The sequence below is a fragment of the Myripristis murdjan genome, chromosome 4, assembly GCF_902150065.1.
Source record: "Myripristis murdjan chromosome 4, fMyrMur1.1, whole genome shotgun sequence".
In the NCBI taxonomy this organism is placed as follows: Eukaryota; Metazoa; Chordata; class Actinopteri; order Holocentriformes; family Holocentridae; genus Myripristis; species Myripristis murdjan.
Window position 1 is genome coordinate 17037431 of NC_043983.1, and position 25554 is coordinate 17062984.

At 40.9% G+C, this 25554-nt stretch overlaps 1 protein-coding gene across 2 annotated transcripts; it reads right to left on the reverse strand.

The window, feature by feature from the left end:
• Window positions 1-1248: 1248 nt before the first annotated feature.
• On the reverse strand, window positions 1249-21512 carry kita (KIT proto-oncogene, receptor tyrosine kinase a). Of its 2 annotated transcripts, none has more exons than XM_030049876.1 (21): window positions 21232-21512; window positions 18203-18457; window positions 17112-17396; window positions 16749-16888; window positions 15602-15773; window positions 15151-15337; window positions 14379-14494; window positions 13989-14103; window positions 12250-12434; window positions 10517-10623; window positions 10214-10340; window positions 9538-9642; window positions 9054-9164; window positions 8614-8755; window positions 8184-8278; window positions 7580-7710; window positions 6963-7085; window positions 5565-5676; window positions 5374-5473; window positions 4952-5057; window positions 1249-3882 (listed from the first exon to the last, which is right to left on the reverse strand). In XM_030049876.1, exons 1-21 carry the CDS (start codon window positions 21284-21286, stop codon window positions 3700-3702), a joined length of 2952 nt encoding a protein of 983 aa, XP_029905736.1. In that variant the 5' UTR covers window positions 21287-21512; the 3' UTR covers window positions 1249-3699. The 2 variants fall into 2 exon arrangements, with proteins under 2 accessions (XP_029905736.1, XP_029905735.1); XM_030049875.1 differs by having other exon boundaries at window positions 15602-15794.
• Window positions 21513-25554: the final 4042 nt, after the last annotated feature.

Consider the following 25554-nt stretch of genomic DNA (forward strand, 5'->3'; position numbering starts at 1 on the left):
ACAGCAAAAAACAAAACAAAACAAAACAAAACAAAACAAAACAAAACAAAAAAAAACAAAACAAAACAAAACAAAACAAAACAAAACAAAACAAAACAAAACAAACAAAAAAACAAACAAAAAAAACACCTGAAATTTTCAATTCTGATTTGTGAGACTTTCATATCTGCTCCTACATCAGAATTCATGTGGACTGTTCTCCCACTGAACACGCTCAGCTCTCTGTCAGAGCGTCACTACTGACTGATTGGCAGCAGTGGTGGACAAAACAAAACATGGAAGACTGCAGCAACAACAGGGAGACAGGAGGTCATGACTTTACAGATATGTGGGAAAATGCGTAAATCAAAGCCCTTTTTTGCCCTCAGCCTGAAGAGCTGCTGGACTGCCACCACACCGCTGCTATCACAGCAAACTATTCAAGAAACAAATTGCTGTGCCACTATTTTACTCATAGTGATGATGGTCTGTCAAGCAAATGACATCTGTTGTTGCTCAGCAGCATGCTTTCTGAAAATGTAGGATTGTAGTACAGATCTGTTCACACTGAAGTCAGATACAGGTCACTTAGAAAGATGAATGTGAACAGTCAAGACCAGATCTGTGAAGAAAAAAAAAATCACAATTTGGTCACTTTCAACTGCTGTGTGAATGTAGCCAAAGAGTCATCCTACTCTCTCTCCCCTTCTTTTTCCCTTAAAAAGTTCCCCCAGTCTGACTCACAAACATTTTCATCCAGCCATTCTGCTTCAATGGTGGGATTTCCTGCCTGTCTCTTATCAGTTAGATGGAGAAACAATGGACTCTGCCCACGCAAACTTCTGCACTGGGCCATCCACGAGGCTACTTGAGGAGCTGCTGTCCTGGTGGCTTTCCCCTTACGACCAGATGTCCCTTGCTGGGCTGGAGCCAAAGGCCCGGTGTAAAGTAGGAAGACTGGCTGAAAAATCAGAGAGCACATTGTCCAGTGTTGTACTGTGCATCAGTGTTTGGCAAACCTCACGCTACAGTCATGATGTGAAGAAGTGAGTAGGAATGCCTGAAGGAACAACCTGCTCGCAGCACACACACACAGATGGCCAGCAGTACGCTTGCAAACTGTAATCACTGATGTACATTATCATATGTCAGGTAAAAGGCGTGAAAACACTTCCACAAATGACTTAACAGTTTAATATGAACATGTGTATACTGTTGAGCATGTTACAGTTAATATGAACAAAGGGGAAGCAAATCAGTATTTCATTGTGAGTTCAATATACACAATTTTATTCACATTGACATATTATAGCAACACATATTAGATTTTCAAATAAAATTACAGCCTCAGATTTAATTAAGATGCAGCAAAATGCACTATTCTCTAGGATTTAAGGACAACAAGATAATCTGTAAATTGAAATGTACAGTAAGCCTGTATTATTCTGAGAGAAACTGCAACATGCAGTAATGTCATTTTGCCGTGATAGTGTGAATATTAGAACAAAAAAACTATTCAAACTTTTGAGAAAAGTTGAGCCTGTTTGTAGGACAGCATGTCGTTGCAATTGCCAAGGGAATTGGCATTAGGCTTAAAATAATGAATTTTAACTGCTCAAAATGAATTTCATTTAAGTAACCATGGTGACAGAGACAAGAAGCCTTTCTAGTTTCATCTACAGTTTGCAATCTGTGCACACATCAGAAAATACAGCATGATAAAATTTTGCATCAGTGTACCATATCTTTATTAAGATAAAACATTTTCAAAAGCATAAACATTGCTTTACAATATACGCACTTTGATATTTACAAAAGACAGAACAATAAGACTGTGGGACTTTAGTAGCCTATACAATTTGATGAGTCTTTAATAGTGGCACCTCTTTTTACTCTGCAAGCATACACACACACAGACACACACACACACTCACATACACACACACATACAAACAAACAGGACACTTTCCTGGTGCTCTTCACAACAACATCCACCTGTAGGAAGAGGGAAGTCATAATGGTCTTGTCTAATACACACTACTGGTTGAGATGTGCTGGAAGTCCCACTTTTGATGGAGGAAACAGCTGGATACAAAGAAGAGAAGGACTGCTGGGAAACCAGCTACTGGCCAGAACACAATGAGGTGACCAACAGGGTACAGCGACACTTTATATAGGGCCTTTAAAATACTTAGTTTTCCTCTGGCTAGTCACCTCAGGGGAATACTGCAGTCCCACTAAGGACATCTTGAAAAAACGTTAACATTACTCAGGTTTTATTCATGATTGAGTCCTATACAAGAGAGGACTACAGTTGTGGCATTGGGCAAAGAGCAACAGCTGCCTGTCAGCCAAAACAGTAAGTTTCCCATTTATTAGTCCTTCATGAAGGGATGGAAGGAGGAAAGTCAAGAAAACATATCTCAGAAATGGCAGTACCTGTCTTATGACTGTAAACAAAGATCACATACTGGATGTGGCAGGAGAGAAACCATATAAGTCAAACCAGTTATTTACACATGTACAAGGGAACTCTCCAGCAATCCAGCTGTGAAACTGTACACCTGCATTTACCTGCTTATACAGCACATCTAAGAAGAAAGCTAATGCTCCTCAGAGTTATAGATTTCACAGAATGTATTCTTTGTAAAACGTACAACTCCGATGATTCCAATCTTGTTACATCATTGTTGCAACAACTACTGTCATAAGCTAAAGATATATACATGTCTACTGTACAGTGACCAAGCGCATAAATGCAAAGCTAAAGTACCATGTCTATACCATTTCAATTTGAGACATTGCTATCAGCCTCGAAAGACTACTGTGTGTGATGTGATCATTGTAGTGATACATGTCCTTATGTGCCAATCAGATTAAGAAAATTCAGTAAAGTCTGCTATTTGTTGTCCAGTAGTATCTAAAATAAAATGACCGCCTATCTCCTAATAGAGCACTTATCGACTCCAAGCATGCCTGACCATGCTGTTTAGCTTATTTACCAGTATCTCAGTAACTCAATTTAAATTGGCCCCCAAAAGTATCTCCTTCATATAAACATAGAGCTGAACATGTGGAAATAATACTGACAATAAAACCGTGTAAAAATAAAGAAATAAAAGCTGCATCATGTGGTGTATGGAACGATGTGAAATTCAAGTGCCTCGAGTGCTTTTTCAATCCAACAATTACAACACCAGTCTTCCAACCATAACAAAAATGCTACATACTTTTCAAGAAAGAAATACAACAAAAAATTAATAAACACAAAACATAAAAAGAAAAGCCTCTGATAGAAAGAAAAGTTTCAGTTATACATTAAGTGCCAAAAACAAAAGATTATGAAATGTATAGGAAAAAAATGTAACTGAAAAACTGAAAACACCAAAGCACAGAACAGTGTATTTTAACAATGGAGAGTTTATATGACTGTATGACAGTTTATAGAAAAGGTGATTTCCCTCCACACCCCAGTCCTTTAACAGGGCTTACCCACGAGAAGGGGAGCATTTGTCCAGTGGTCCTCCCTGTAATCAGCAGGCAACAATTATGGATCACAAGCAGTCCTTCTTTTTGATTGTGGTAATGGATGGTAATTAACATGCTGTCTGGCAATAAATGTCATTAGTACTGGGGCGGAGAGAGGGTGTAGTGGTTGGGTGGTTTGTGGTTCAACTTTACAGGCACTTTACGGGGCGGCCAGCTGAATTGAGTGGGTCCTTACACCCTGTGGGCTCTGAGGCCCATCCCCTCAAGGAAGACCTCATCATGGACCAGTAAGGGCTGGTTCGGCGTACTAGCACTGCCGGCTGAGCTGAGATGGTGAAATGCTGCATTCTGCGTCATCTGGTCCTCCCTCGTTCCTGGCGTCAGAGGAATCCTGGAGCTGAAGTTCAGATAGATCTAAAGAAAAGGAACGAGTTGATGGAAAGAGTTAAACACAGAGGGAGGGAGCTCTAAAACATGAGTTGTAGTGCTAGATAACTGTCAGCTACAAGGACTGGGACATAACATATATCATAACAAAAATCAGTTGCAATTAATAACCACACTGATGGGGACATACTATTTAATTAATTTAGTTTGATGTGGAAATGTGTTATTCTTGGGTGTTTCACTCCCCTATAAATTGGCCTCTGATTGCCTTTAATTATCTCAGCTGATTATCACCTATATGAACCACAGGCTTGTGCTTGTATATGTGTGTCTGAAATTATATTACTGATCTGATGAGTGAGACACTGGGGTGTGACACTGGGTGGGGATTTTTCCTACCAGAAGCGATGTTACAGTAGCTATACTCTAAGAAAACGTACTGTTCCAATTAAACAGTACACTCAGTACAACTGAATCCAGAATAAAATCAACAGCAAACAGTTGTTAATTATTTGGAAAATCAGAATGAAATAAACCTGCTGTTGGCAAATCTTGGTGTGGGTATGTACTGATGACATAACAGATAAGAATTTTTATCTTGTTTCATAACATGTAATGACACGCATAGCTATTGGAGGGTGTGGGAAACATACATAAATATCGATACATTGCAATACTTCCTCTTGTGAGTTTTCAACCTAATTTGAGTTCCTATGAGACACATTTGCTCCCTGCCTTAAGGTATTTTAACTGGAACTGTTCTGTCATGTTCATCTTGCAAGCGCTCTGCATATTAAAACACTGAAATGCAGGACTGTTTCCTGCTTATTGGAAAATGATCATGCCTTTTCTAGGATTTTTTTTTCCTCTTCAGTTACAGACATTGCGATGTCTTATTATCTTACAATTTACTGAATATTGCAAATTGCCTGAGATCTGAGGGGTTGGAAAAGATGTCAGGGGTAAATAATTAACTATGGGAATAATTTCACACAGAGAATCTCACAAATTCAGAGACAAAATTTGACTACTGATTGGGGAATGTCAGTTTGAATCCTGTGTATACAGTATATAATTTATATGAGACTTAACCTACGTGCTTAGTGGCATCTGACAGCTGCTGCTCAATCCGCTCCACGACTTTCCTGAACAGAGGTCTCTTGAAGGGGTCAGCATCCCAGCAGGACCTCATAATCTGATACCTGTGAGAACAACATGTGCTTTAATAGCCCAGCATTGCGGTATTCACAAAACTATTTTATTCTACTTTGTCTGTAATTATTGCATCTCCTTTCTTGCTTTCTTGCTGTCGGCACAATTTTAAGCTGTCTCATTTCACCTCAAAGCTATAAACATTCCCACTTTTAGTGATGCCCAACAAAAGCCAAAGGCAACAGGATGAGGGCAGGCTACTATTCAAATCCCCCCGCCATCGCTTCTCTTCTTTCTCTCACCACATTTTCAATCCCTATTCTCATCTACCATGTATATTGGTTTTATCCACAAGTATTAACTCACATTTCATCGGGTGCAAACTCTGGTGCATCCATTCTGTATCCTTCTTTTATCAGTTTGTAGAACTTGGCGTCCACAGGCATACCAGGATACGGGCTGTTTCCTTTGTCACAATGGAAACAGTCAATGAGCAAAACACATAATTATGCACCTTAATAAAACAAAAAGACACACAGAGACATAGATAGGCATACCTAATGAGAAAATTTCCCAGAGCAAGATGCCATAGGACCAGACATCACTCTCAAAAGTATAAACACACTCGAAGATGCTCTCCGGAGACATCCATTTCACTGGCAGACGAGCCTGAAAGCAGCACACACAATCAGTACAAATCATCTGAATTCAAAGCAAAATATTTCAGCAGTGACATTCTTTGGGGCTAGACTCAGACATGTTTTTGTCGTCTGAGTGACGGCACACCAAGTCAAACACTCTTTAATGAACTCTGTTCTGAACCTTAAACACGCACATAGCACATTGAATAGTTTGGACATGTACTGCACAGCCCAGCACATCTGCAACGCTCATACCTGAGGCTTATGGAGGAATGTAAAAACAAATATCCTTCCAAGTGACAGATTGTGCTGAGATCATCAGCTATCAGACATATTTCAGATATGTACACTATGCCCTTTGTCACCTAGACATAGTGGTGTTTGCATGTCTAGAGTGGGATCACTTGACAACTTCAATGTATATACTATGCTCTGTCTTTAGGGTACCAATTTCATAACTTCTTTGGTAACTGTATTTAGAACAATCAAACCATTCAGGCATTGAGAGCAGATGTTGCGCTGGAAAGTTCAAAATGTGCCATTGTTCCAGACATCTTAGGATATCTGTTAAAGGAGAAGCTCACTCACAGAGGTGTTTACCCACTTACCCCTAGTGTACTCTGTCTATGCAGACAGTTTCTGTGTAATTGGTAAGGTACCCAGTCTGCCACAGTCTCTCCTGCTTCCCAGAACCCCAATATTTTGCAGCTGGATGGATATTCATTTGTGGAGCTCAAACCATCATAAAATTATCTATCTGCCCCAAGCAGTTTGAATTTAGAGTAAGAAGACACAGCTGCTGCTCTTTGGCAGGAAATACTTCCCAACAAAATTCTTCACTCTCAATTGTGCCTGGCTTCCATATCATTGTTTTTGGGAATAGATGTTGTTGTTTACTTTTTCCTATGTACCTCATTAAATCACACAGAAGCTATCTTAATTCTTTTTTGGTATTTCTGCTTTATTTGACAGTCACAGTAGCGAGAGACAGGAAAGGCAGGCTAGAGAGAGGGGACGACATGCAGCAAAGGGCCTGAGGTTGGATTTGATCTCTGTGATCAGGACTGAGCCTTGGAATGTGGTCTTACCCAGTGAACGACCGGGGCGCCCCACACAGACAGAGTGATGGATAGAGTGCACCAAGAGTAAGCGTGAAAATATCTCTTTTGTTGCATTTTGGGTGAACTGTTCCTTTAAGAGTAATTGTAGTGCATAGCTGCAGGACTGACACATCACGGGAACATTAATGATGGCTTGGACTGTATGTATACTGCAGCTCATCTCATGTTCCTCAGAGGCTTTGTGCAGACTTACATTGCCTTTGACGACATAGTTGGAGTCTGTAGTGATGTCTCTGGCCAGGCCAAAATCACAGATCTTTGCCACTCTTCCTTGAGTCAATAGGATGTTTCTGGCAGCCAAGTCTCTGTGGATGCACTGAAAAAAAAACACAGAACTACTGATAATATCTGATGATACATGTGATAAATCTTAACATTTGCCAATATAAACCTCTGGCATGCAAATGACACTGTAATCTTGAGCTGCTGCAATGTGGTACTAAATTACCACCATTGAATCTGCACCACACCAGCACTGACACTGATACATGGGCTGGCTGAGCACAGTATCTGCTTGCCTCCACAAGTAATAAATTTTTTAAGAGCATGCTCAAACATGCATTTTAGATCCGTTTTCTGGACACGGAAATAGGATCCTTGCAGTGTGGTACAAAAAAAAAAAAAAAAAAGACAAAGGAATAATAGGATACAGTCCAACTCATTCAAATGTATTCAAGGCGTCTCCACTTCTCTTTGGCTGCACAAATTCACTGAACCAACTTCACACCTGCGTCTTTTTTTTTTTTTCAAAAATCTGTGAACAAACACAGTATTTGTTATTTAAATGTGCACACTGAAACAGATACTCACATTCTTGGAGGCGAGGAAGTCCATGCCTTTGGCCACTTGATAGGAGAAGCTGAGCAGGTCTTCAGTGTCCAGAGACAGACCATCTTCATGAAGCATTTCACTCACAACATCCACGTCAATGTAAGACCCACCTGAAAGACAAACAGATCATTTTTTATTACTACCTTGAGAATAAATTGATCATTTCTGAAAAAATAAAAAATAAAATGAAAAAAATCATGTATTTTATGTCTGCAAAGTTAAAACAAGAACCTTACTATATAATGCACATCACAAAACATGGGTCACAACATGGACTGTACTAGACAGATTGAAAAACCCTACAGAACTGACTGAAAAAGTATTAATCGAGCTTAAAATACAACCTACTGCATAACACTGGGGTAGACAAAAAAAATATCCAACATATTACATGGTAAACTGAGCTAACTCAAAACAGTTCCTGTCCCAATTTCAGTGTGCTTACTTACACAGTTCTCTAAAATATAGATGTTACAGCATCATATGAAAATAAAGTAAACGATAGATATTGATGCAAGGGATTAGAGAGCTGATAGAGTATTGTGAATTTTTACACAGCTCTGTTGATGAATGAGTAGCTTGCCTTTGCGCAGTGATCGTCTCTTCTCAGAGGACAAGCTGGACGGCAGAGCGGCAGCGACAGAAGGCCTCATGGTCATGTAGTCGCTCCTGCTGTCACTGTGAAGAGGAAAGGAGCAGTCTGGTCTCAGCTGAGCACAGCCACAAAGAGGCACGCTGCCGTCCAAAAACACTACTCCTACGCACGTTCTGGATAGTAAATACTAGTAGCCTCTTTTCTTTTCCCATATTAGTCCTTTCCATTTTACACTCCACTTTTAGTACCAGCTTTCACCTTTTTATTGTGTTCAATGGCTAATGCTTCCCTCCAAATGCAATCTGTTCAGATGCAAAAACCTTAAAATCTTCACAAGCGTTCACCTCTGAGTAACACAAAATATGGCAGAACACAATCATTTCCTATCCCTGCTCCATACACAAAAGAAGAAACTGACCCAACTATGTCTCGTTGCTGTATGACATTACTGTAGTAACTGTTTTCTTCCATCTTGGAGCAAATGAAGGATTCTCTCTTCCTGCGTAGAAAGTTCAGGAGATCACCAAAGCAGCAATACTCGGTAATTACCAGTGTTGGACCTGCAGAAAAAAAACACACCTCATGAGCATCATCTTTACATATACATGCAAATGCAAACTAAACAACAAGACCTAGTAAAACCTCTCACAAGCTATCGGTAATGTAGTGCAATAAAGCACTGCAAGCCCACAAACTAAAAACAGACCCTCTCTACCTCGACCCTCTCTACAGGTACACGATGCAATTTTGCACCGTGTACCTGTAATTTTCTAAAACATTTCCAACGCGTCCTCTTTCATTTGGCAGTTCACATTCTTTATGGTAGTGACAGTGAATACATTACACTGCTCCCCTCACCTCCAACTGTACAGGCTCCCAGCAGGTTGACAATGTTCATATGGTTTCCCAGGTAACTGAGGACTTTGAGCTCTGACATCAGCGCCTCTTTCTCTGTGGCATGGGCACTTGCTGTGGAAAAGTTATTGGAGCACAACCAGCATGTTTAAGGGGATTAGGGGTAAAGAAAACTCAAAATAATCTGACTATGATAAATTAATGTTCTGGTATTCACTGGAAAAAAATACGACCGCTGGCAGGCAATTAATAAAATGGTGCACAAAAAATACTGATTTAATGATGATGTGCAATCCACCTCTTAAATATATGAAATAATTTCTCTCTAAAACACACTACTTGCGGGCAAATTATTAATTATGCACTGATAAGCTCTTGCCACACAGCTATTTTACACATTCATCTCCTAGCCAAACAGATAGAGTCAACATGTTTTTACTCAGTTCACTTCATCATTTACATGTGTTTTGACTAGTTTAAAGCTTACGTTTGAGCATTTTCACAGCGACAGTCATGACTGAATCTGCTTTGGAGAGACCGTATGCAGTAGCTTCCACCACTTTACCGAAGGCTCCAGATCCCAGGGTCTTCCCTGAGGACAAAAAGATCGACACAAAACTGTTATTCCCCAACCTGTTTGCCTCTCACACACTGGCCCCGTGCCAGAATTCCTACGACAACATCAGTTTGAGCCCCCGGCTGTGTAGGCACCAGGACACGCAGGATCCTGTTTAAAGTGGTTCGGTGAAAACAACACCCATAAAATGTCAACAATATTATGTTTGCAATGAGGGGGTGGGGTTCCTTCATTAATGGAACTGGTTAGTGAGTAATGACCACACACACAGAAAAACCTTGACGCTATGACCAGATACCCAACAAACAGTGTCTGTCAATCACCACGACAGGCCCTGAGGGCGGCAGAGATGATGTCATCATGATTGCACTGTTTGCTTCCATTACTGAAACAGACCACATTTATTTCAACATCATCCTGCTGCTAAGGCTTGATTTGTGACTTAACTATGACAACTAAAGTACATCTGTGGGGTTACTATGTGTCTGAAATGACAAATTAATACAATGAGTGAGGCTCAGGTACGGTGTACATCACAACTGATATATGAGCAACTGCAGCATGCGATGACAGCAAAGGTACTCACCAAAGCGCAGTTTGTCTCGGGGAAACTCCCACTGGTTATCATATGGCAGCTGGGTGGGGTCAATGTATACATAATTGTTCCCATGGATACCCTCGATGACTTTCCACTGAATTTGATATTTGGGTTTCTGGCGAAAACGGTTGAGAAACACAAATTGCTGTTACAAAGAGACTTAGCATTGGTGCGTAACAGCTTAGAAACACACCAGTATTATTTTACAGACGTTGTGTTTTCTTGGCTTGTTATGCAGTAATATGTGAATGAAGGAGGGTGTGCCAGCTAAGCAGTGCAGAGCTTGCTTACCTGCATGTACTTGTAGAACAGCACAATTAGGATGAGACAGAGGAAGGCTGCTGCTGACACAGAGCCAATGAGGAGAGGAGTGAACAACTCATGGGGAACAGTTCTCTCTATGGGGCAAACACATGGAGGTTGAGACAAGAAAAAGAAGGTACAGGTAAGCACCATAAAATGCATTCTTCAGAAACAGTAACAACAACAAAAGTTTTGACAACTGATACTCTTAAACAAGAAAGGTTGCTTTTAAAATACGTGGGTGTGCTTCAATCTTATTGTTTTGGCATGTTTACATTAAAGATACTGTACAGGGATATTAAGAAAATGCATGTGGCTCCCATTGTTTTCTTTTACTAATCACCACAAAGTAATCCTTTTAATTGTATACATATTATTCTCTGTTTTTTTTTTTTTTTAATTTATTTTTTTACTATGCTGCTGTTCCTCATACAGCTGTGGCAGGCGTAATTATATATAATCAGTGTTCTGTTCCTTTGTGTCTGGCTGTTTGTGATGCCTTATTGTTTTGCTCCTCTGTACAGTGGGGTGTAATAAGCTCTTTAAGGATAAGAAGCTTTCTCTCCACTTCAAATCTGAGAATGCAGAGTCTGCAGGAACTAATCCCCTGTAAACCTGTCAGTGGTTTCTAAAGCTCTCTGTATTCTCTGCTGCAGCTCACTGACACCTCCAAGCTTCCCACAGCCCCAGAACTCCCAGCACTGCCAGGACTCCTACTGCGCTCCACACTCTCAGCGCCTCCGCCTGGTCTGCTGTTACTCTGTGAAGCACAAAAAAGGACGGGCACATGCTCCCTAAAGGCTTGTCCCGCCTGGCTGCGCACACACTCCTCTCTCCTAGTGCTCGCCCACATACCCGCTGTGGCCACCTTAGCCCCTCTTCTGCACGAGCCGTGGCCCGCAAGCCCAGACAAAAACAACTTTGCTTTCCTTTCAGTTTCTACACTGACACACTTTGTACAGCAGATGGAGAAGCCGTTATAACAGGGAGGATTTGTAGTCATAATGTAAACAATGGACTAATGCTAATTCCTATCTGTAAGTGACGACATGTTATCATGGCCAATCATGTCCGAGATATCTCTCCTTGCTGATGTTTACATAACAGATTATAGAAGCCTATAGACCTTAAACCCTGGTTCTAAGGCAGCGCCTTTATCTGAGGGTCAATCCATGTCAAAACCATGCTTTTGGTAAATATTTTGAAGCAATCCCCTGGCGTTTACACAGTTGTGAGATTGCAGATGGGGAGAGCTGCTGAGATAACCTTGTTTCCCCGTGTACCGGGCAGGGAGTCATAAGCAGGTGACTAAAAGGTTATTGGCGCACACAGAAGTGTTAAGGTCATTGAGGTTCCCCATAGAGGATGGCATTATTGTTTTTCTTTTTTTTCTGTCATTTTAGCAAATTATACTTAGATCAGCTGTTTTTAGAGGACACAGATTTGCATTCTCAGAGGAGAAAATTGTTCTGGCTGTATGTCTGCTTTCGTACCATTGATACTGCTCTTAATTCTAATCTGGAGGTGGGGATAAACAGAGGATTAATACATGATATATCAATTAGCAACAACATGTGAGCCAGACTGACCCCAACACCCCTTTAATCCCTTCTGCCCCCCATTTATACAACCTGTTGTTGTTGAGTGCCGACTCACATATCTTACTAGATTAGTTTGTGTGCATGTGCGTGTGTGTGTGTGTGTGTGAAATTGTAACTCACCACTGATAGAGAAGAGAGTGTATGCCTGCTCTCCCTCCACTGTTGCCACACATTCCAAAGTCTGAAACCGTCCACTGCTGATGTTCACTCGACTCTCCACCCCGGTCTTTCCAAACAAGGGACTGAACAATGTGAAGGTGATGACATCGTGCTCCTCTTGGGTGGCGTTCACCTGCTGGGAGCACCTGAAGGCAGAAGGTTATAAATTAATGACAAGCGGCTGCAGCCATTCATCAGCTATATTTGTCAGAGCACTTTGTAACCTCTTTCGTCTCTCTGAGCAAATTATATATTTTTTGTCTGAGTTGTGAAAGGACTGGAGGGAGAGACATACCAGTACTCAATGTGTGGAAGAAGAGCGGTTGTAGTTTTCGTGCAACTTCTACGTCCATGGTCTCTGTCTCCTTAACTAAATGGGTTTTCTGCATTGTACCACAGCACTCATAACTCTAATTTATAGAGTTAGTGGAATAACATAGTATTTGTATTCAGTATCTTCATGTTTCACTAGGTTACTAGTAGCTGTATTAGTTTTACCATAAGATAATACAAACTGGGGAATCCTCTCTATGCTGTTAAAACAAACCAAGGGGCAGTGAGTGAATTTTAGCCCAGGGTCTACATTTGACAGCACCATACCACAAGTAGAAGCTGCTTTCCAAGTGCGGTCAGGTCACCGGCTCTCTCTTGCCACCTTTCTGTTGGTGTTATGTATGTCTGTGAGCCTCTACGTTTTAAGTCCTAAGTAGATTTGATTACAATTAAAGAAATGATTGGATAATGTTTGGATAATCACTTATGATTCATTGCCTTGCTGCCAGGGATTGGCGTTGCTATGGCCACCAGGTGCTCCTCCTACAGCGTGCTTTATGTTTGACACAGAACGTACTCTGTCAGGCCTGTTATATCCAGGCAGATGTCCCGGGCTCCCGCCAATTACCAGTCATTTCTTTCCAATCCCTCGTCACATGGGGGTCATCTCATCACAGTAAACCAATCACAAGTCAGCCCGTTCAAATCCCACAATCCAACATTCCACCATCATCATCATTCCTAACCCTATGTGTCTCTAGCACGACCTTTTAGGACCTTAAGGTCTTTGCTGTTGGTTGTAAGTGATACATATTTGATACATATACATATGCATTTTTTTTTTTTTTTTTTTGCTACTTGCTCTATAAACGAGACCAAACAGTGAATGACATTATAGAAAGATGCACTACTCACAGTTTGATTTAAAGTTTGACTTTGTGGTCAAACCTACAATCAAACCAGGTTCTGAATAAATGAAAATAAAAATACCCCAATATGGCAGATTACTAGAAAGAAGTCTGATACACTACAATATGTTGAGTCTAAAATGGCTAGGATATGACAAAAATCAATGTTACATTGTGTGGAACATGCTGACACGTGACTCTCATTGCCATAGGTATTAATTAAGAATCACTAGCAAACATAATGCAGCTCCACTTGCTGGATCACTATATAGGCATCATTCCTCTTTGTTAGTCAACATTGCAGATTTTTAAAAAAATCTTCTTCTTATCCATCTTTTCTCCAAGACTGATGACCAGTTTGTATGAACACTGTCCCGTAGTGTCTACTGTGACTTTGAGGCTGCACTTCTCTAATTAGACTTGACTGTTTAAGCCCTCAAATCTGTCTGTTATGTCATTTTTACATTGGCCTGACAACCTTTGACCGGCTTAGCCGCCCTACAGGTCTAATGATCTCACCTAATATACGGCTGCTCACAGTAGTACCAGGTGATTTGGGGAGCGGGGAACCCCTGTGCTACACAGCGTACCTGTCCATCCACCGGGCCATCGCGAGATATGATCTCAGGTTTACCTAACACCGACAAGTAAATGTTAAAACAACATCAGGTGAGAAATAGTGAATGACAAGTACAAGAGATGTTAATCTAACATGCTGTGTTCAAACATTCAGTTCTATTGTATTCAATTGAGGTGCAGTGGCAAGTGGAGAGCTATACCATATTTTACACAAAGAAAGGTTAATCAAACCCAATCCCACATGTCATTTACACGTAATTCATGCTCTGTAGGGTAATTATTACATTCACTATTTAGCTTCAGGCAATGGAAAACCTTTAAAAGACTTACTGATCACATAGACCGTGAATGAATGATTGACTGTTGCATCACCATTGGAGGCTTGGAAGGTGTAAACTCCACCCTCTGACATTTGCAGCCGCACCAACCTCAGCTCACTGCTGTACCTGAACAAGCCACAAATAAAAATGACCTCTTAGAATCAATGTTAAGGACGCACTTATTGATTTTCAATAATAGGGAAGAGGGCTTCAATACTTTGCGTTACAACCATTGCTATTTGGTTAACTAATCTTTCAGTTGAAGTATAGCTGATTGTAAATCTGTTGTTGAAAAATAATAGGAGTGTTATGTTCTTCCCAGAGTAAATAAGGTTAGGGTTAGGCATATTACAAACATGTGTGTAAGAGCATGCTAATATGAGATATGAAGCTAAAAATGTATTATGCTGAACATACTGCATTAGTAAATTATTATTAAGTAAATTAAGATTTCTGCCTGTAATGCAGATGTCATATTGCAGATGTTGCTCAGTTACTTTCTCCCCATAAGCGGATTGTGTTCCCACAGTTATAAAGCACAGCTCCTCGTTTTACTGGACAGCCCCAGGGTGTTAATGAACTTCCTCTGTATTTCTCAGGCTGCTCTAATATGTGTAGCTGCATTGCAGAGAAGGCTGGTGGTCACAGAGAGAGAGACCTGATGCCAGCGTGAATACAGAGGTGTTACATTTCAGATAGAGGGTGTAATGAACACATTCATCAATGTTGAAAGGCCAGGGCAAGCAGGCACAGAGCAAGTGTGTGTTTGTGTGCTTGTGTACCTGTGTGCATTACTGTGTGTGGCGATGACATGGTCAGATGTGTTCCTCAGCTCTCGACCCATGAAACTCCAGGAAAAGGTGTGTGGTTCTGGGTAAGCCTCCATATCAATATTTAGGGACAGGCTCTCCCCCAAGCGCACTAGGATGGTGCTGTTTTCTGCAGGGGTTAGGTTGATGAAGCCTTTAGCTGAAACACAAAGAGGTAAAATATTCTAAAACAATTCACTCTTGGAAAGTCAGTTTTTTTTTTCAGTATTGATGGTACTGGCGTAGAGGCTCATCGCCGACTCACAGTGTCACAGCACATGAGGACAACAGGACATCACAGTCCACAAGAAACAGGAAAAGACCCAATAATACACATTGTCTAACTCGACATATATAAATATTCAACATTCAATACCTATGTACCTTGACAAATATATTTAAAGATACCTAGACATATACTTACCATAAACATCTAGCCACACTGATTCTGAACTGATCCCCTTCTCATTCTGAGCTTCACACTGGTACCTTCCAGTATCTTCTGGTCCCACTGCAGTGGTACGTAGGGTGGCACTGCGCACGTGAGTGAAGGGCTCAGTCAGGATTCGTGAAGTGCTGTCAACCTTTGCTGGTTGCTGTGGATACCAGACGGCACCCTGTCAACGCCCAGAGATCTCTAGAGATTAACCCTGTCTGCGTGTCTATCCTCGCCAAGCACACAAATACAGCGAGCACACACAGACATGGATGCCTGCGTGCAAACACACACACGCTCTCACACATACAGGCTCACATTAATACACTCAAACTCCTATAGAGATGCAGAAACAAGCAAACACATGCAAACAAACAACTACATGCTGATTCTGAAGCTTAGATGGCATAAACTTTGACCCTCATCTCATCATCTTCCCACACATTTTCAGGACAGGACAGAAGATTTTCACATTCATCCATATGAATAGACACATATAAGCTCGATTCAAGAGGCATGCACTACTTTCTCTATTCTCTTTCACATTCGCTGTTTTTCACTGTGCAAAAATCAAAGCAAAATCTGACAGAGATCATTACGTGTTGCAAACAACTATCATCAGAGGCCCAAAGTAACACGGCTTTTGTCTCTATTTGCAACGACAAAAAACTTTTGTTCCAAAATGAAAACAACTGCTTTCAATCAATGACTCAAATTTAAATTCAGTAATTGCCTATTATTAATGTTGTTGCCCGAATGGTTGGAAGCATCACTTTGCTTGAGACGTAATATGGTACTTTAGGAACACAAAACATTTTTTGTTGTACCAATTTTAAGACACTTTAACCAGTTTGTCTTGCCCATGCTCATGGTTTATCTGCTCAGAGAGATCAATTGCTCACTGTGCAGCAACACCCACTCAAGGTTTTCCAGGAACCACAACCCAGTGTCAGAGTCCATGTCTCTTTGTAGTTTTTAAACTTATTTTATATTGAAAAACAACAACAACAACAACAACAACAACAACAACAACTTACAATTACAGTTACAATGTATCTCTACAGTGCACTACAAATTTGCAACATAGATTTTGACTTGACAATATGGAGCGAACAGGAAGAGAAAGGGTTCTCACCGAGCCAGGTGGAGGGAGCCACCTCAGCTTGATGTCTCCATTGACGTTGGTGGTGCTGCAGGTGAGGGAGAGATTCTGGCCCTGGGTAAGAATCACTCTTTTAGGTGCTCGCAGTTCAATCACAGGAGGGGCATCAGGCACTGTAAGAAAATTAAAGTATGTCGGATTCGGTAATGTTCTACAATAGCTTATGACACAGCTTATCAAACTGTGTGAGGCAGATCTTTCAGGTAAGGTGAATACCAGGAAAACAGATAAAAGGCCAGTTGTGGCCTGTACACACATATACATACACACATGGGCACACCCACACACACACAACAATAACAAGAACAACAACAGCATGCATGCACACATGTTTACCTGGTCTCACTGTCAGATCATAATGGTGTGATTTGACATAGGTTTCTCCAAGTCTTCCTGTGCAGACATAGCAACCCTCGTAGGCCTTTTCTGTGTTGAGGATAACGATGCCTTTCTCCAAGCTGGCTTCATACTGCAGACCAGAGGCCAGGGCTCCACCATTACATTTTTCTAGGCGCAGCTCAACCAGACCTGGATCAGTTGCCAGGCATGCAATGGAAGCGCTGTCTCCCACACGAGCCAGGATGTTGAACACCATTGATTTTCTGAAGGGATTGTCAGGATCTGCCAAAAATGCAGGATAACATCAAAGGAGATACGTATGTTACACAGCCTGATTTATAACAGAAATGTCTGTCCTGAGTGCAGTTATTGCTTGGATATTTTGCTGATATTAAATCTAAACCTGAGTCCTAATCTTCCACCTTTAAAACACACATAGTAGTTATTGCTTGTTGTCTTTGAAGGGTTGATGTACACGTTCGGTGTTTGTGTAGTCAATGTGGAATCAGTAATGATAACATGTAATAGTCCTTGCTATTTTCAATCAAATGGAACAGTGTTTCCATGTCAAAGACCTAAACAAGTGCTATCAGTGTCAAGATAGCTAAAATTCTGCACTGTCCATGAACACACTGAGACTTGGACTGGGAGCTGATGCCGTGTAACCAGCACATTTATGCCGACGTACTAGCCCATAATTATGGCACTAAGCCAGGTAGATCTGAGGTTACAAAGGGAAATAAAATCTCTCACGCAATCAGTAAGTGTAATGTCCTGAACCTTTATCTACAAACACGCCCACATGTAGTCCTTGCTGTCATTACAACTGTCTGCAGTTTAAACTGCCAGAGAAATGTTGACACAACCCCCCCAGCTGTACCCTGCAGATCCTCTACTGCTTTCTGTATTTCAATCCTTTTTCTCTCACACACATAAACACAAACACACACAACACACACACACATTTACATATGCACAGTCAACCACATAAATACAAATATATACTCATACATACGCATAGGCCCACACATACACACACACACACACACATACATGCCCACACAAACAGCAGCAGGTGGATCAGCTACCTTTTACATAGACGTAGATGGAGGATTGCTCCCCTGAACTCTCCTCCAGGCAGATGTAGCGGCCCATGTGGACGGGCTGTGCCCTCGCGATGTACAGAATGGACACCCCATGTCTCCTGTCTTCGCCCCGCACCTTTCGCCGGTCCTCCCGCTGCCACTGCGTCAAATGATCACCCTGGCAGCGCAGGGTGATGGGTGCATTGAGCGGAACGACAAAATGGGGGCCAGTTGGGTGGATGGTGGGCTTTGTGTTTGCTGTAACATAATTGGTGTGCGTTATGAGAAAATATCAGAAAATAGGAGTTTGGCAGTATAGCAAAACAATTTAAGACATGCTCAGTCTGTGTGAGTTAAAGTGGCAGCCCTTCGCTGGAGAAGAGAATGCATGATCATGGGATTAACCTACATAGCATTTTTTACACTTCTGCTGTTTAGAGATTACTCAAAAACACTAATGAGTGCTTTGATATTTTTTTTTAACTAAGTCCAAAAGCATTGAACCACATTTTACAGTTTCAGAGTTTTTAACGTATAAGGTGAGAAATGTTCCACCTAAATGATTAAAATGGTAACCCTAACTGGTGCTCCTGATTTCCTTGCAACTGTGAGGACAAGATGTTTCATGTAACCCACAACACTTTAGTGCATTAGAGGGCATTAAATCCAGACTATCTTTATGATGCAGAGTGCCAAGCAAAGAGGCTTGGTGTGACGCTACAGGGATTGCTCCCTCAACCTTGTGATATCTGAGCAGATCACTGTAATCACGAGGCAATTGAGCCGCATCAATTCTCGATAGGCCTACAAAAGCCGCTCAGGTAAAGAAACGTAAAGAGGGATGATATCACAGAAAAGTGAATGGGGAATTCATTCTTCGGCATTTTGCTATTCATTAAATAGCACAAATAAAGATGAATGTTTGTATGTGGCATGGCTTAGTATTGATGGGTGAGTGCAACTGAGTGGGTGTTTTGTGAGGGGGTGGGAGTCTACAGGTTCACACAGCCAGATCAGCTGGGAAAGCTTAGGGTGGGAAAAGTGAGTAATGCTCTCCCCTCACTCAAAAAACTACCATCCATGTTCCTGAGGGCAAGGCACACAACTCCCACTTCCCCCTGTGGAGCTCCTCAGTGTTCAGCAGCAGCAAATTGATGTAGCATTGCTTGTTCAACGAACTGTCCTTTGATACATTAAGATGTAAAAAAAAAAAAAAAAAAAAAAAAAAAAGGCACTGAAAATGCCCAGAATTAGGACAATCCTGAAAGGAAACAATATTGCAATATGGGTGTGGTGGGCACTGTTGGCATGTGATTTGGTTGCTTGAACTAAAGGAGAAAAAAATCAACAAACACAAGACTGTTTTTACAAAAAGACTACTGAGAGTGTTTATATTTTAATAAGGTCTTTTTTGTTTGCAGAGTCACTACCAAAATATTTGTCTAACCACTACGCAGTTGAACGTAAACATGAGGTAATGACGAAAGAGAGGAGGGGAAATAAAAGAAGGACATTATCTACCCAGTCTCAGGATCGGGCAACAAATGAAATATTAGTAAAACTTAATTATATACACAAAGAGGCTTGAGGCAAACTCGATATCGCATTTTACTGCACCACATGACAGGTGAGCCTGTGTACACTGCCCTGGAGATGTACTGCAGCAGATATTCAAATTCCCCAATGATAACGATTTGGCGTGAATATAGACAACCTCTCTTAGTCTGTTTGAAAGTGAATCATATGCTATTGGATTGTTCCAGTGAAACGAGACATAACAGGGAAATAAAAACACGTCCATCTGACTTCATCGGAACTGATGCTCCGTAAACTCAATGTGGCGCGGTTACGAGCGCAAAGTTAAACAGCAGCGGTGAGGTTTAGCGCCTGTTTTGGCTCAGCTGCATGGTGGTCTGGCTTTTCACAACACAGCCTCGCTACCTCTTGTTGTCGTGGTCTGTGACCGGGATAAATGACCGTTCACGTAGAAATATAGATTTTAGAAATAAAAGAAGCCCACGAACTTCCCTAAAGTAAGCAAATAAAATAGCACACAATTAGGTCACAATTAAAGTTAATGCGCTGTTTGTACAAAAATGCAGTAAAGGAAGCTTATTAGCAGTTTATAGACATGGGAAATAACATTAAGACTCTGATGCCAAACCATAAAAGTTGCAATGTGTTTTGAGCATGCCAGTTTATGGGATTCCAGTCTCTCCCGATCCCCAGAGAGAGCTGGGTAAACGCGACCAGCACTGAATATGGTAAAGTGTTAATCTAAACAACACAATCTCCAGCACAAATGTGACGGATAAATGATTGAAACGAATATGAAATCGTTCCAGCACATGCAAACAACAAAAAGGCGTTACATAAAACAACTGCTCGTTTGCATGCTTCCCAGGAAATGTCATAATTTCCATAATGACAGTTAGAGCACGGCGGCTCCGTGCTCGTCGCTCGAACCTCGAAGAAAAACCATGTCAACCTGTCGCCAATTAACTCGCTCGAAATTAACATCAAAACGTGCCTGTGTCGCCGAACAGCACCCCGATGTCTTTCAATACACTTCCCTGCCGTTTACTCCCTTGTTTGACTACTTTTTGAGAATGCTGCTCATCTTTGTCCCAAGAATAAGAAAAATAAATAAATTATTGAGGGGCGCGCAACTTGGCACCCAGTTCGCGCATATCCAATTTCTTCATTAGGTTTCAGTGACTTAAGGTTGGCTTGTCAATAAACCATAGATTTGGCAACAACAATTGCAACAACAAGAAAACTGTGAAGAAAAGAAGCAGAAAATTAAATGCTGAGCAGGCGCCGCTGAACAAAGGCAGAGGAATGGGTTATGGTTAACGAAATACAAGCATTCGCCTTGCCTTTCTACATTCGCAACACAATTTAGCTTCATCATGCCAGGCACGAAACTGACCGATTATATTCAAGCAATAGCTATCACGGCAAAGTTCAACGCAGGCAACAAGATGTCTCTGCAAACTGATGCATCAAGTGCTAATTTGCAACAGTCTTACCTGGACTGAAGGTTAACTGTAAAAAGACAGAAAACAGTATCCAGTGGCATTCCATAGTTATAATTCCATGGGTCTTGCTGTAAAGGTGAGCTTGTGCCTTTACGCTTGAGGTACTCCTTGCGCAGAGTGCGTTGGAGTTGTGGGAACTTGACAGAGAGCTATGAAACCGGCGCACTTACGAGTCTTTAAAGGCACAGTGATGCTAGAGTACAGCCCGCAGCAGTGCTGTCGCCTATATCCCCAAACATGCTGTTCTGCTGGAGCACGCCAGGGGGTCGGTACATGGAAACCAGGTACACTACTGGGAGTGTGGCGTCAACAACATGTTTATAGGGGGCTGAGGTGAAGCGTATTGGACACGCGTCAGGGGGGGAGGTATGCAGACTTGTTAACACATCCAAACAGGAAAACCAAGTTCAGAGACTTGCAGACAGATCAAGACGAAAGCACATACCCACTGATAAACCCTAAGATTACATTTCCACATTTTGAAGAACATGAACTGTATCATGTCAGCCATGGGAACAATAGACAAAAGGGATTGATTGCTTATCTACACAATTCAATACAAGCTGCAATTTTTTTTCTCTCCATTGATATTAAGATGACTGGAACATACAGTATACTTTCACCACAACCAAGGGGGAAAAAAGTACATATAATGAACCATACCTTTGTATTCACTCCATACTGCACTATACTCAAAGCTGAAACACAACTTACTCCTTACCTTATCACACCTGTGTAGAGAAGTCTACCTCTAGAGTAGTTCAGAGCTGAAAGCAAATGTAACTGTAAAATGCCGTAAGTATGTGCTTAAATGCTTCAGAATTTTTATTTCCTTTTCTTTGTCTTTGCAATATTCACCTGGGCGTATACAGCCATGAGAAAAGATTTTTTGTCATTACAACAGAACTGAATGCATAGTGTTTTGTATTGCTGCCCCTTGACACAAGCCAAGACTGGCAGATTAACCGCATTGGCACGTAGACAAACTGTCTGGCATGGTTCCCCAGGATAAAACAACCTGTATGCCACATCCTGTAATCTTCATGGTGTAGTATATTATTTTAATTGGTGTGTGGAGATCAAACTTGACAAAGGGCGGCTCTCAGTGTGTGTGTGTTCTCCTTGTCTATTTCTCCATATTTTACCCATAGCCCACTCAAAAGAATTACAGCATTTTGGACAGGTGAGGCGTTTGTGTAAAGCATGTTGTCCATATTTTAGAAGTGCCACACCTCTCCCAAAGGTATGTGCTATGCACTCAAGGCTGAATAGATTTCTTCTACCATCTAATATGTTCTCCAATCAGCCTCTGATGACTTGAGTACAACAGACCACTCTTAAAGGCTCAAATGGCCTACACAATGAAACCAAATCTCCAATTTAACTACCTCAAAGCATTAACTCCATTAAAACACCCATCAATTATCACTCATTGATTTTTCCATTCAAATAAATGTCTTTTAGGGCAAGAGAAATTAATTTTTGTCTGACCACCTAAAACTGTTTTTATTGTAGTTGCTACGGAGATGGTACTGTTGGTGTAAATGTCTCTTAAAATCATGTAGTTTATAAAACAATCCAGAGGATGATAGGTGTGGCTGGTTGTTGAAGGGGAAAAATTGAACCAAATAACTCAAGTGTTATTCTCAGTGACAGCCCAGAAATTATTGCTATGTGTGAAAGTAGCTGAGATCCAAGACAAGTGGGTGGTGCCAAACCATCACCTTGAGCTATTGAATTTATAAACTCAAACAAACATGTGAGCTTTACAATATAGTACTACTATTAGACTGAAAAATGTAGTTGTTTGCAGAGAGCGATCCCAAAAACTGCCACAGTCATCGATGCCTCATCCTAATTCTTTTTCTACCCAGCATATTGCTATGATATATTAAAGAAAATTACAAAGTCCCGTCAGTTATGTCTAACTATGGGAGCTAGCAGTGCATGTTGAATAATGAAGTCTCACTGTGGATGAAGGGCATAAATACAGCTGAAACATAGTCATTTTCTTTTTGAGGGGTGCTCGATCTCCAGCCTAAAAACATAAGACAAAGGAAGCACGCCTCTTCTCAGTAAAACCACAAAAACAGGGCTTCAACTCTGTGTCAGTCCACACAAGTGCCTTTGGTAATAAAACACAAAACAGCATTATTACTCAAATATAAAAACACTCACATGATTGTGTGTCTGCGTGTGTGTTACTGTACTTACTGCTGTGTATGGTGAAAGAGAGCAAGAGAGGACATAAAGAGATAGAGGGAGAGGGAAGTTGTAACATGATACTCATCTTCATGCTGAATAACGTTTGTGTGTGTCCACACACACACTCCCTCGTGAGCACAGCATTCCATGGCAGTATAAGCTGAGCCTTTGCAAGTGCGGTGGCTGCTGTCACTTTTGATGAACTGACCAGGCTGACCATGCCAGTAAATCCATCAATAACAGCGCCATTTGAAGTGCACATAGGTAATATAATAGCACCATTCAATCAGAAGCATAAGGGGGAACGGAGAGGGCAAGAGTGATGAGACAGGGTTTGGGTTAGGGCACTGAGGCTTGTTATAACTTGTGCATGTGATTCAGTCAACAGCCCCCTAGGAGCCTTCAAGTCCGTAACAGAGGGTCTGATATCAGCAACAAGGAACCTTTGTTCACCCCAATGTTTAAACAGTATCAATGATGGTCATTAATAACAGACAAAATGAATCAATAAATAAATAAATACAGCTTTTAAAAACTTTTTTTCATATAATAATGTGCTCATCAGGTAAGAGGATCTTTGCTTTTAATTTGAGTATAGTGATTATTGTTCAGAAAAAACATCCATTTGTATAAACGTGACACTCTCCTGAACGGACTCCTCGCGGTTCCCAGGATTCTATATTCAGAGCCACTGTTTACAAGAAATGAGAAGGAGAGAAGATGAAAAATGAAAAATGAGAATTTAGCACTTGTGGTGTCAATTGTTGAGTTGGCACTTCCTCCAATTTTCTATGTATCACATGACCTTATTGACATCTCAGCCGAGTAGAATGCTTTGTTTGTTAAGCGCCATAAAACTATCAGCGTGATACTGATAGACTGCAGTGAACGCTCCTGGGAGCCACGATAGAGGAAGTGCCACGTTTGACATTTCTGTTCTATAATATTTTCTGCACTCCACGTCTGTAGTAGGGAGATCCGTTTGTCAGTGATTTATCACCCAGCATCCCCTCCCAGGTTCCCAGAGAGAGAGGACATGTTTTTTTTAATACAAAAAAAGTCAGTTTTTGTGCATAAAGGTGCACTTTTGTGTCTTAGATGTGATTGTAAACTGTGGCTTTGACGAGGAAAACAGCATGATGTTAGATGATTTTCTCTTACATGGATGGTTTGATGCATTGCTGAAAACCAGTTTCTTGGATATAAAACAGACACATAATTATATGACTCCCTCTTTGGCTTTTACTTTTAAATACATTGGGAATATACTGTAAAAATCTCTCATAGCAAATCTTAAAATCTTATTTTTTTTATGTGAAAAAAAATCTGCCAGAGAGATAAGATATTTCCACTTGTTTCTAGTGCTAATCAACCTGTTTCCAGATTATTTTTTTCTTTTAAATTAAGTGTCATTTTCTTGATACTAGTGAACCAATCTGCCTTATTCTGCATTGTTTCAATGTATTTACACTTGGGCCTGGAAAAATCCCTGAAATAAGTCAAACCTGCACTGCAAACAAGTGGGATTATCTAATCCAACTGGTTTTTAAAATGGAATATGAAACTTTAAAGATGTGCTAAGATTGGGATTTTTTGCAGCGACCAGGTGAGAAGAAGGTGGTGAAGGTGCCTTAAATGTACCATTGCAGCAGACCCTGCAGGCCTGTCTACTTGTACCAACGTTAGCCCAACCAGTGTACCTACAGCATAACTAGGGATAGTCTAAGGATAGACAGTAAATGCCAGTGCAGTCACTCCTGAGGTAATGTTAAACCACCCACTAACGGTATGAAACGAATGTTAAAATTAATGGATGACATGGGTATTTTTGTCAGTTAAACCATGACTGATATACAAATCAGCCCTAACAGAATATATCCATTATCTGTGCTTGTAAAGCAAACACTGCACTCGAACAGTAGATAACTATTCATGCATATAACCAAGCCTTATTTTTTTTTTAACATACTTGTATAATATTTACAGCTTATTTCATAGCAAAAACTTGCAGCATTTTACTTAAATTTCCCATTATGTAGCTTTTAACCTTAAGTTAAAAATCCTTTTTTTCCTCATATTGTATAGCTTCACATACATATTCTGTATCGG

Bases quoted from the DNA above. Each gene is read 5' to 3' on its own strand.
- kita (XM_030049875.1), bottom strand. From the start codon at position 21,286: ATGGAATGCCACTGGATACTGTTTTCTGTCTTTTTACAGTTAACCTTC. The intron at 18,458-21,231 runs GTAAGACTGTTG...ATTATGTTACAG, and splicing joins ACAGTTAACCTTCAGTCCAG to CAAACACAAAGCCCACCATC. The intron at 10,341-10,516 runs GTAAGCAAGCTC...CGTTTTCGCCAG, and splicing joins TGTTCTACAAGTACATGCAG to AAACCCAAATATCAAATTCA.